This window comes from Erythrolamprus reginae, chromosome 3 (genome assembly GCF_031021105.1).
Source record: "Erythrolamprus reginae isolate rEryReg1 chromosome 3, rEryReg1.hap1, whole genome shotgun sequence".
Lineage (NCBI taxonomy): Eukaryota > Metazoa > Chordata > Lepidosauria > Squamata > Dipsadidae > Erythrolamprus > Erythrolamprus reginae.
Genome location: NC_091952.1, coordinates 49,934,052 through 49,947,151, shown reverse-complemented (window position 1 = coordinate 49,947,151; position 13,100 = coordinate 49,934,052). Strand labels below are relative to the sequence as shown.

Genomic DNA, 13,100 nt, shown 5'->3' with positions numbered 1-13,100 from the left:
AAGAAATGAAAGAGAGACCAACAACCAGATAATAGATAAACCCAATGGGATTTACTTAACATTGGAGTATAAGTATATCCCTAAACCAATGGGATATACTTAACATTTGAGAGGTCTAGTATTCTCTTTAGGAAGATATTATTTTTGGAACATTAAGATTAAAGAGACTTTAAGACACTTTAACTAGAAATAAAAATATATATTTTACTATTGGAGAACAATATAAGCATTATACTATTATTCTCATAAATATTCCCATAAGTGTAGAGGTTTCTCCTGTCCAGTCATGTCTGATTCTAGTGGACTGGGGCTTACCTCAATTTCTTAGCTGAGGAAGCCAGTATTGTTCAAAGACATGACTATATGCTGCGGTGTATGGAACGCTGTTACCTTCCCACTGACTATTCCCATACATATGTATTTTTCTTAACAGAACATCACTGGATGTTCTTAACGATGTAATTTCTATGGCAACTATGCATTTTATCTTTTCAACCACAGTTAAATACCAGGCCACGACAATTAACTTTGAATACATACCAGAAAAAAAAAGATTTCTTTTAAAAGAGAATGAATTAATTTTCCTAAACCAAGATTAACAAAATAGCCCTGCAATAATTTGCACAACAAGGAGTTCAAAATCATAGCTTCATATTAATTAATATATCCTTTCTAGTTCAACCTGTTGTTTTATTTTACTTATAGATGCTTTTGAAGGATACGGTCTGTACCAGGGAAGAGTGTTCTTCCGGTCAAAAGTTCAGCCATAATGCATCCAACTGACCAAATATCAACTGAGGACAAAACAAATCAAGTTAAAAGTAAATTAGTAGTTACGAAGCTCAACTGAAATAATCTACTGGTAAAAAATTATATACAATGTGCAAGTAGTTGTTAAGAGTCAATTAAAAAAACAGATTTATATTGTAAAACTAAGAGAAAGAGTGTTGTGGTTGGCTCTGCCACAGCTCCTGCCCCAGGGAATGGGGAGGTGGATGGAGGGGGAAATTCAACATGTCACAGGCCTGTGTTATTGCCGACAGAATCAGATCAGAGTTTAGTTTCCTCGGACGAAAAAGAAGGTGGGAGTGACTGGGTAGAGGAGGATTTGGCACACAGCCAAGGCAGTCAATCTTCCTTATCTTCTATAGCTTCAGATGATGACATTTTGGATCCACGCAAGCGCAGAATTATGTGTAGAAGAGACCAAGAACATATTACAGGAAATAAGGGAGGCCACCTGTGTTTGGGTGGGGCTCCAGTAATTAGGGATGCTGTTATAAATAGCAGCATGTGGGTTTGGCCATTGTAGAAGAATATCTGTTGCAGTTTCGTCAGGAATCTTGTGTGCTGGACTTTGTTGCTTTTTCACGCCTTTGAAATCAAAGCAGAGCAGCGTGTGTGTGTCTCACTTCGTTGGAAGAAGAAGGGGTGTGAAGTTTCTCCCCAGCTGCGGGCTAAGTACTTAATGACGGCTTAAGGGAAATTGTACAGACTACCTGGTTGTTTTGGGAAGAGTGCTCTTTGGAATACAAAAAGAGTGCTTAGTTTATTTTGACTTTTGTGATAAAGAACATTGTTTTGAATTTTCAAACGTGTGTGTCTGAAATTTGTATCCTTGAATTTTCGGGAGGCTCCTATCAGAGAGCCCGACAGAACAAAGAGGCAGGATTAATTAAGGTGATCCAGCACACATACACAGTTTGGGGGGGGGGGGGGGAGAGGAAAAGAGATACGCACACAGATATACTCTTATAGAGAGAAGTATCTGTGTAAGTTAAATTATGAATGAAACTGATAGAACATATCAGGAACTATGAACTTGTGTACCATTTAGATTATAATATGTGTGAACAAACATATTATGAAAACGATTAATTATGCTTAATGTAGCGTTATGACTAGTATATGGTGATAATTTTTTTTTTAAAAAATCAGGGATCTGGAAACTCAAGAGCATTCTGAAAACACAAACTGTGTACAATAGGAGGACCCCGCATAGTTCCTAATATGGAATGAGAGGAGTTTGTCAGGAAAAATAATTTTTATTTAATGCAATGGCCTCCCGGTCTGCTCTACGCCTTTCCACCAGTCATCATAATACCAAAGGTGATCCGGAAGATAATACAGGAAAGAGCGGAGGTGCTGCTGGTGGCTCCCTTTTGGCCTCGACGCAGTTGGTTTGCCGATCTCGCAGAGCTTTCAGTCTCGCCCCACTGGAGGATTCCCAGTCATCGGATTTCACTCCACCAAGGGACAATGGTTCATCCGGAGCCCCAGTGGTGGCAACTAACCGTTTGGCACTTGAGCGGCTCCATCTGAAACATCAGCTCGTGCCTGACAGGGTTATAGACACAATGTTAGCTGCCCGTAGGCCTTCTACTAGGAGGGTCTATCAAGCCACTTGGGGGGCCTTCTGTACCTTTTGCGAGCACCAACAGTTAGACCCACAGGGAGCGTCGGTTCTCGTAGTCTTGGCCTTCCTGCAGTCCGGGCTGGACAAGGGCCTTGCACCCAATACCCTTAGGCGCCATGTGGCGGCGTTATCAACAGTTCTGGGTAAGGATCACTACCGGCCCCTTGCGAGACATCCTTGGGTCAGGGATTTCCTGAAGGGGGCAGCTAACGTTAGTCCTCCCACTGTTCATCGGTTCCCATCGTGGGATCTACCCCTGGTTCTGGACGCCCTCACAGGCCCTCCCTTTGAGCCCTTTCGCCACATCTCCTTGCGGTTCTTGACAATCAAGACTGCCTTCTTAGTAGCCATTACGTCTGCTAGGAGGGTGTCAGAGATTGCGGCATTATCAACTAGACAGGACCTTTGCCAATTTTATCCTAATAAAGTTGTATTGAGCTTGGATCCGACCTTCATGCCCACTTTTTTCCAGGACTACATGCTCATGAAGAAGATAGGGTCAAGAATGAAAAGGAGATGATACATCATGGATGTAATATAAACCTGAGTGACTAGTACAAACATGTATACTGAGGTGGTGTGGAGAATTAATAGGTTGAAAGGAAGAGCAAATTGGATTGGATAAAGACGGATGATTTCCTCAAAGTAATTCAGTAACTTTACAGAATAAAGGACTGCTTGAAATAGTGTATGGCCCAGAAATGTATAATAAATACTGGAGGCGTAAAGTATATTTTATCTTCCTTTTCTTCTGTATCCTGCTTTTAATTTCTTTTGCTTACCACTTCACAGCCCTTTCCTGGGCTTTGCACAATATCTATTTACCTCAAAATGAAATACAGTGGTGGTAATATATGGTATGAAACAACTGCAATAGGCATCTAATACTAAAATGATTAACTAGCATGGGAACATAAAACCTCTCACAAACGCATTGTAATATATATAGAACAGATAGGTTCAGATGAAGAACTATTAGAACCTGCTCCGAGTCCTCGGAGAGGGGCGGCATACAAACCTAATAAATTTATTATTATTATTATTATTATTATTATTATTATTATTATTATCATCATCATTATCATTATTATTATTATGTCAGTAGAACACAGCAAATGAGATCACTATGCTGGATTTCGTATTTCATCACCAGTCGGGCGCTTCCCAAGCACCTAGGACTGCGTGATGTAGCAGCTAATTATGTTTGCCGATCCCAGTAAAGCGGCCTTTTGCAATTGACAGATGGAGATTTTGTCAATTCCGATGGTTTTCAAATGTCCGCTGAGACCCTTTGGCACTGCGCCCAGCGTGCCAAGTACCACTGGGACCACTTTCACTGGCTTATGCCAGAGTCGTTGCAGCTCGATTTTTAGATCTTCGTATTTCACTAATTTCTCTGCTGTCCCCTGGGATTGCGATGTCGATGATCCATACTTTCTTTTTCTCCACAATCAGGATGTCTGGTGTGTTACGCTTCAGTCTGGTGTGTTACGCTTCTTGGTCAGTCTGAAGTCGGAAGTCCCACAGTAGTTTTGCTTGCTCATTTTCGACCACTTTTTCGGGCTTATGATCCCACCAGTTCTTTGCCACTGGTAAATGGTAGTTCCGGCACAAGTTCCAGTGGATCATCTGTGCCACAGCATCATGTTTATATTTGTAGTCAGTCTGTGCGATCTTTTTGCAGCAGCTGAGTATGTGATCAATTGCTTCATCTGTTTCTTTACAGATTCTGCACTTTGGATCGTCTGTTGATTTTTCAATTCTGGCTTTGACAGCATTTGTTCTTGTGCCGCCAGTATTAGTCCTTCTGTCTCCTTTTTGAGTGTTCCACTTGTAGGCCATGACCAGGTCTTTTCTTTCTTTCTTTCTTTCTTTCTTTCTTTCTTTCTTTCTTTCTTTCTTTCTTTCATTATTATTATTATTATTATTATTATTATTATTATTATTATTATTATTGAGTTCCAAAAACAATCAAATTATACTGCAAGAATTATACACTGTTTATTAAGTTGGATCTGGATAACTGTATTATGGAGCACAATCGTGCTATTTGATAGTAAGAGTTTAGGTCAGGGGTGAAATGCTCCAAGTTCACTCGTGCCTGTCAGTCGTCAGAGCATCGGTTGCGAAGGGAGCGCAAGGCTCCCCCACCCCCACCCGGAGGCCGCCGTTTGGGTTCTTTTACCCTCAGCACATGCACAGAACGCTTTGCACATGCAAGATGGGAAAAGAAACCAAATGGCGGTGGGTGGAACCTCATGCCCTCTTCTCAACCGGCTCTCCAATGACTGACATGCACAAGCGAACCAGGAGCATTTCACCCCTGGTTTAGGCTAATGAAAGATCATACCTGTTTGATTGTAATGCATCCAGTTCAGCATGATCTCAGGGGCTCTGTACCACCTGGTTGCTACATATCCTGTCATTTCATCATCTGTATGCCGTGCCAATCCAAAATCCAAAATCTGAAAAATAAGAAAAACAGACCTATAATGACATAATTAAAAAAGGAATGTGAGCAAGACAGAAAATGAGGGTGAGACAGAAGGAGAACACTTCTTTTCTAGAAAGTTACACTAGGAAGAAATTTGAGATTAAGCAGGCAGACAGAAATGAAAATTTTGAAATACAACAGATATCAAGGATTTATAATACATCTGAGACAGTTCATATACAAGAACAGTAACACTGTATCACATTAACATGATTCATGAATGATTAAGTTATACCCAGAAGAACATTATGGACATATATACACAAGTGCTTGCACTTCACTATCAAGGTCTTGACTAGCGTTGGGCGAACCCGTTGAAATTCGGGTTCGACGGGTTCAGACGAACTTGCCGTCGGAGTTCGGGTAGGTTCGCCGAACCTGAACCCCAACCCCAACACCTCTGGCCCGGCGGGAGGCGAAGCGCTGGAGGGGGGAGTGTCAGGCTCCATCAAGCGGGCGATGGCCCTGCCCCTAGTTCTCTCTTGTTTCAGCGGCTCCCGGCCATCGCTCTCTGTCTCTTTCTCACTCTTTCTCTCTCTCTCTCTGTGAAGCACAAACCCTGGTCTTCAAGAGAAAAAGCCTACGAGCCCTTTAAACAGAAGCCTTCTGAGATGCCAAAGCAACCTTGTTTGAGAAGCCGCCCCAGGAAGACTGAAGGGGGCTGGTTGTATCTCCCTGCCCTGTGCACTCACACACCCCGTGAAGGTCTGGGGCGCAAAGTTGGAGGAGGATCCCGGGGAGGGAGGATGCCAACGGGAGAGGAGGGGGAAGAGCGATCTTATACTGAAACGAGAGAGAACTAGGGGCAGGGATTTTTGGCGGCTCCTGACGGGAGGGCGGGGCCTACGTCAACAAAGAACCCACCCCCTCCCCTTTCCAAAGAGTGCCGGGGTGAGCTAAGGCTGCCCTGGGCAATGGGCGCAACAGGCGATTGGTGCAGACTTTCGTTTTATTTCCTGCTCGGCAGCCAATCAGTATTGCTCTGGGTTGCAGGACGAGCAAGGCAGTGTCGTGGCCTTAACTTCCTTATTTATTTAGTCCAACCTTGGCAACTTTTAAGACTTGTGGATTTCAACTCCCAGAATTCCTCAGCCAGCCAACCTTGGCCACTTTAAGACTTTGTGGACTTCAACTCCCAGAGTTCCTCAGCCAGCTTTGCTGAGTCAGAGCCCTCCCCCCCTCCCTCTCCTGCCCACCGCAGTGTTCGAGTGAACGCCAAACTTGAACATGGACTTCTGAAAAAGTCCGGGTTCGGTATGCTGAACACTGCAAAGTTGACCTATAAGATTAAAAATGCTTAATTTCCATAAACAATGTGGAATACTAATTTCAAGTTACCTTCAACTCACAGTCTTCATTCACAGCTAGGTTACTAGGTTTTAAATCCTAAAATAAAAAAAGAGAAAAAGAATCAACCTCCATATTAAAATAGCTGTTCAAACCCAAGCTATAAAATGCAGTCACATCTTATTTGTAATATTTTTATAACTTGTAATGTATTGCATAACAGCAACAAATGTTATACAAACATGTATAAGATTATCCATAAAAATACAATATTGCATTTAGTATAAAAAATTATCAAAGCCATACTGCCTTTTAATGGAGAAAATGAGTGAGAAAGGTGAGTGGAATCAATGCTGCAACAAAATTGATGTATAATGTCTTCATTTATATGGATATGTTTAATTATTTTCATATTTATTTCAATATTTTGTCTTCCAGAAGAACTACACTATATACTATAAATATTGTATGTTTTAATAATTTAATAATACTTACTCTGTGTATTATATCAGCAGAATGGATATACTAAAAGATAAAAGTTTTAATACAGTATTAGATTTAGGGCAATATTTTCAATTTACTTATGAAAAAAAAATATTTTTCCAACCCCACTTAATACAGCATTCATGATAAAGTAATTGTACTTTTTTTTGCTTGCTCTTAGCTTCTTTCTATAGGAAAGCAAATATCTACAACTAGAAATTTTAAAAAATATGAAAAACAATATTGTATTGCAAGATTTTTATTCTTTAGATATAATCCTTTCTTGTGTGTAAGATGTTTTGGAATCTGAAAAATTAGATGTCATCACAAATTACACCATAAATTTTAAGGGAATGTCTGGCAGTTTTGACAGATTTCAATAAAATGAAAGTTGATTAAAGATATACTAACTCACCCTGTCTATATATGTTTAGGAGAGTCAAATTCTCACAATTCCACTTTAGTTAGTTGTTAGTGTTTTGTGTTTTTGAATTATCATAACTAGTACTACACCAAACTAGAAACTGAGAGACTGTGAATTCTGGTTCTATCTTAGACACAAAAAATGACTGAGCCTATCACTCTCTTTCAGCCCTAGAAAGGAGACAATGGCAAATTCTTCTGAAGAGATGCCTAGAAACAAAACAAAACAAAACAAAACAAGCCCAGCTCCTGCAGGGACTTGTCCAAGCAGTCACCACAAATCAAAACAGACTCAAAAATATCCAAAAATAAAAAGTTGCTAAGATGAGCAAATTAGTTATGACTTATTTGGCTGATTTCTTTTGTTGTTGCTCCCTATTTTTTCATTGGTTTCTACATTCCAAAAAACCCACCAAAAATGGGCGAAGTCAAGATTTATCCAGATACAAAGTATGTTTAAAATATACCCCAATTTGTAAAACAAAATCAAAACATATTTCCAATTTGTTCCCCATTGTAAAATATGCAAATAAGTTTTCTTCTAGGATTGCCCATTTTGTTAACCAAAACAGAGTTGAATTGTGGCTTTGTACAATGTAGTTCAAGTAATCCACTTTTTCTCTGCCCCAATATAGGATATTTCCCAACTCTGTTTCCTTCCTGGAGTGAGGGCACTCAAACAGGAATCAATTTAAAAAATGTAGATAACATTTCCTGAACACATTTTATAAGCGGCTGGGGGGAAAAAACCTATGTTCCTGAATTTAATAAAATGGTTGAAAAAATATTACTACTGGCTACATTATAAAATTATGTTTTTCATGTCTGTTGGAGCTCTTTCCTATCTTTGTCTAGATGACAAGGGGGGGGAGAGTGGGAGAGAGTATTTTACAATGTTATCTACAGCATGATCTCTTCTCCTGTAGGTAATATTACAAACAGTTGGGGGGATTAGTTGAAGACATTTTTATACCCCTTTCTTTCAAGTGTCAAAAACACTCTCCTCTTCTTCATATCTAATAAAAAGACAGCACATGAAGTACAAACAAATGAAAAAATTCCATGCACTAAGAACATTAATGTCTCTTAATATAATGTAGAGCTAAATTCAAATTCAATTGTGCAAGAAGCAGAGCTAATTCAATAGTTGTGCAGCAGCATTTCTCCTTCCATCCTACATTCAGAAAGGACAAATGTTTTTGAAATCTATTTAAAAGGAAATCACTCTACATAATTCAAAAGAGCAAAACTGCAATAACTGCCATTGCCTGAATACATTATTTGTCTCTATAGTTCTCTTTAAAAGAGAAAGTAAGAGTACAGAGGAGTTACTATGCTTATAAAACTAGAAATACCTTCAAACCCCTAAGAATTTGATAGATGAGAAACTGTACATGGTCATCTGTGAGTTTTTGACATTTTACAATGTTGTTCAAATCCGCTCCCATAAGATGGGTTACAAGATATCTGTAAAATAGAAGTCAAACCAAAATGTTACTCTTTGTAAGACACCTGAACAAATATAAAAACTCTACCTGTGCAAAAAATATCCAGAAGAATGATCCATAGAAACCACTGACTTGAGTGTACTCTCTTTCTTTGAAGTATTAAAGCAGTCATGTCTTTCTTGAAAGAGTGTCTCCAGTTGTTTCCATTTATATGCACAAGCAATACTTTCCATGGAACTGTATGCAAAGAAAAGCAGTCGCATGTGCAGATGTAAGCACAGACAACTTGAAACAACCCCCAAGGCGGACTTGAAGCCTTCCAGAGAACATGACTGCTTTAATATTTGAGAAGGGAAGTTTTGCCTGTTAACTTTCTTTGCAAAGCATCCCTTTCTAATCCTTTGCCACAATTCAATCCAGCATTTCTGAGATTAAAGAAACCTAAACAGAGTCACTTAAAATCATTAATTATAAATAGTATGTGTGGTATAATCCAAGATATATAACCATATTTTACATATTTAATCACCCTCTAACACTAAAGTGTACCCTTCATTTGTTGTACTACAAATTCTCTGACATCAGTTGCAAAAGATGTATACAAAATTAGTTTTGTCAAACTCCAATTCAGTATGCTCAGAAAACGATTATGGAGATTCTCAGTCATCCAAAGATGCTTTTTCAAAGACGCAGCTGGACTTTCTAATTTTTCTTTGAAGATGTTTTGCTTGTTATCCAAGAAGCTTCTTCAGCTCTGAAAAATTAACTTTATCTCAATTTTTTCACAGAGAGAACTTTATTTTACAGAAATATAATTTTTGATGTGTTTTGTAAGTATATAATCAGCACCATTATCCAGCTAATAAGAAAAAGAGAGATATGTGCATCTATAAAATTGAATTTATATAATTTTGAGTATGTTTTATTATTTGGGACATACCCTATATCTAAAATATTCTAGATTATTCCTTTCAAATGGAAAGAAGATAATAAAAAGAAAGGCTGTCTCATAAAGGTTCTGGCTTGTAGTTTATGCAAGAAGATAAAGATATCTCATGACTCTCTCCTTCTGTGTTCACATAACTTTTATTATCAACCAACCCATCCACTCACTGCAGCCATAATAAACAACTTCCCAGAGAAATTATAATAAGAGAATAAGATTTTTGAGAAGTTAGTTGTTCTTCCTAGCGATGAATTAAGGAAATCTTTACAATGATTTTGTTTTTTGATTTCTCTGAAGAAATGTAAAAGGTTTGTACAGTACAGGCTATATGAACCATTTAGTCACACTAGCATCTATTAACAGAATCCATCTAAATGAACTTATTAAAACAGGAAGCCTGTCTCAACATGCATATGAAAACTGTTACACACAAGTTTTACAAGTTTTAAACACAGCTCTTTAAAATGTTTGCCACTTCATAATCTACTATCTCTCATCATACAGCTACAAATAAATGAGTTCTTGAATGCAAAATACTGTAATGATGGAACAGACAAGCCTTAAAATTCAACAATAAAACCTAGGAACTTTATTGTTCCCAGTTATGAGACATTCAAAATATTTTGCTCAGCTTTTCTTTTTCTAAGTCCTCCTTGCCTTTTCTCAGAAAAAAAAAGTAATCAGTTCTGCTTCAGAAAGTCAATATTTTTGCCAATACCTGTTCTTTGAATTATAAAACCTCAACTTCAAAATGGTATACAATGTAAACAAGGAGATACAAAGCTCCATAAATTGACGAGAGAGAGGGGCGGAGGGAGAGAATGAGAGAGAGAAATATGATTTCATTCTAATGGAGATCTTCACAAAGTTCTGCACAGTTATGCAAATATTTAAAATCAATTTATGTTCTGTATGAGATGGCTTAAAAATTATTGTTACCACATGTACAGCAGTTTCTAGTATTCTATCTTCTTTTTACCATGAATATATTTAGCAAATTATATATTCTATGCTCCTGATAAATAATGACTGGGTGCAACATATCACATTAAGTTATGACTTTGGAGGAAGAGGTCACAAATTCTTGAGTTTGAACATGTAGGCTAAAGTTGCTACCTGAACCTCTCTTCCTTTGCTTGGTCGGAGACAGGTGCTTGTCCAGTAGAGTGGGAATGTTGTCTCTCAAGGCTTTAGCATTGTCCTGCAGGACTCCAGCCAAGTGTAACACACTGCCAGCATGTGGGGTTAGGCCATTTTAAAAAACCTGATTAGAGGACCTGGAGTGTGATCTTATAGGCTTCAAGCCTTTTGCCCCATTCTCCAGGATACATTTCTGTGCAAGATAGGTACAACCAGAGAATGGTCTTATATGCGCCAAATGCTCAGATGTTATGTAGTTATTGAGCCCAGGCAAGTGATATGGTAGAAGGGGAATACCAGTAGGTATCTTGAAGATGGGGTGTAGATTTTTAGGGTTGTGTGGGGCTGGACAGACTTACTTACTTATTAAAAAAATTTTATGCCGCTCTTCTCCTTAGACTCAGGATGGCTTACAATATGTTAGCAATAGCACCTTTTAACAGAGCCAGCATATTGCCCCCACAATCTGGGCCCTCATTTTACTCACCTTGGAAGGATGGAAGGCTGAGTCAACCTTGAGCCGGTGATGAGATTTGAACTGCTGACCTGCAGATCTAGCAGTCAGCTTTAGTGGCCTGCAATACTGCACTCTACCCAGTGTACCACCTCGGCTCATACTTCTGACTGAAAAGCATCATTTTGCATTTGATTCTTTGGCTGTTTGCTTTGAATGAACAGGCTTGTTTTGTAAGGTTGCAGAGTTCCATTTTTGTCCTGTCTGGCATCTAGATTACAATTTTATTATTAAGGAAGAACATTGTATTTTTTGTCATGCCTAGTCCGGGCCCTAATAAAATCATTGCTTTGGGTTGGAGGAGCCAATGAGCTTATTTATCTTTTGAGAGGGAGGGAAGGTGGACACAATACTATTAGTTTGAGAACTTCTGCACAAAACTATAAACCATAATTCACAAACTACAATAGCTGACTTTAAATAACACATAAAACAAAATCAAACAAAGTATATCAATGACTCAGGCAACCTTATCTATGATTTTACCATTTCCTCAGAGAACATATAATGTGAAGCAGTGCTTATGTTATGTTTCATTCCAAATGCAAGATTTTTTCAATGCTCACACACTTTTACGGGAACAAAACTGAAGCAAGTATAGAACTATCAATGTCCTTAGAGACATGCTGTCACTCACATTTGCCCCATTAACTCTCCTCACATGCAAGGAAGTTTTCACCAAGCTACAAATTTAATTCAATATAAATGCTATAAATTTTGGATTAGTGTTTTTAAAAATATAAAGTATATGTTACAAAGTTTTGAACTGTTGCTTACACATCATTGAACTCTTCAAATGACTTCGCAGGTGAGAATACATCTAGAAGTCCAATAACCTGTAAAGGGGGAAAAGATATTCCTAAGTAAGCATATATATAAACCCATATGTTTCCAATCCATTTCCCCAACTGAAGTATGTTTATTATCCTAATCCAGAGTGCCTGTTATGTAAATACATGATTTAAAGCATTAAATCATGTTTTATTTTCATTGTTCTATTGTACAAAAAAAAAATGATTACCGGTACTCTGTAGTAAGCAACTAAAGAGTAATTTTATATTTGGGTAGAACTTCTACTGGCACTCAAGGTGCATTTCAAAATAATGATGATGATGATGATGTATGGAGATGTATTGACAAACTCCAGTGAAGGACAGTTCATGACATCTTACATAATATGGTGACTTTGTGCTGATCTATCCAACTTGCATTAGATATGACTGCATTAGCCCTAAGGGACCAAAATCAGTGCATTGGGATGTTACAGATCTATCTATGAAGATCTAAATCAGAGGTGCTTAGATCCATCTGCATGCCGTCTTTATAAAAATGGCTTATTTGTTGGAAATGTTGGAAACAAAGAAAAATGTTACCATACATGATATATGTACAAAAAGATCTGAACTACTGGAAACAGATTGCATCAAAATACACTGAAAATGATAAAAATAAAAACTGAATCAAAAGCACAAATATTAAGTGTGATTCAGAGAATTATACTGAAATGCATCATAAATGATTATGCTGACAGTGGCAATAAATCAGTCTGGCACAATATTGCCAGTAATACGAAACTGAAAGATTAAAAGTGGAGAATGGCGAATGTGGCATTTTTATAGAGTTCGCCCCCTCCCTCCAAAATAATAGCAATTACTTCCAGTTTTTAGCAAACCAATGCTTCAGTTAATGATCATGTCATTCATTTAGTGACCAATACGTTTACTTAACAATCCCGAAAATGTCATAAAATTGGTTGCTCACATGACTGACCTGTTTTAGGCTCATGACCATAACAGGCAGGTCCCACTACGGTTATAACCTGAGGACTACCAGTACCTGGGACTGGAATTTTAGCTAAGCAATATGATTGTGAATCACAACTTCATCTAACCACATTGCTTAGCAACAGCAATCTTGGCAAAGTTCTTCTCTTTTTTTTTGCAGAACCA

At 38.1% G+C, this 13,100-nt stretch overlaps 2 protein-coding genes across 5 annotated transcripts in view; one reads left to right on the top strand and one right to left on the bottom strand.

Annotated features, from left to right (window-relative positions):
- Nucleotides 1–13,100, top strand: part of FKBP5 (FKBP prolyl isomerase 5) — a 1,202,894-nt gene that overhangs the window by 919,425 nt on the left and 270,369 nt on the right. The window lies entirely within an intron of this gene.
- The window catches only part of MAPK14 (mitogen-activated protein kinase 14), a 46,081-nt gene that overhangs the window by 21,517 nt on the left and 11,464 nt on the right, over nt 1–13,100 (bottom strand). For all 4 annotated transcript variants that reach the window (XR_011558538.1, XM_070745190.1, XM_070745191.1 and 1 more), the window contains 6 exons: nt 11,929–11,987; nt 8,459–8,570; nt 6,693–6,722; nt 6,249–6,296; nt 4,767–4,881; nt 723–794 (listed from right to left, as the gene is read on the bottom strand). Coding sequence is in view for 3 of the 4 variants with exons in the window: in XM_070745190.1 (XP_070601291.1) it covers nt 723–794; nt 4,767–4,881; nt 6,249–6,296; nt 6,693–6,722; nt 8,459–8,570; nt 11,929–11,987 (436 nt within the window). In the remaining variant the exon portion in view is untranslated. The remainder of the gene's footprint in view (nt 1–722; nt 795–4,766; nt 4,882–6,248; nt 6,297–6,692; nt 6,723–8,458; nt 8,571–11,928; nt 11,988–13,100) is intronic.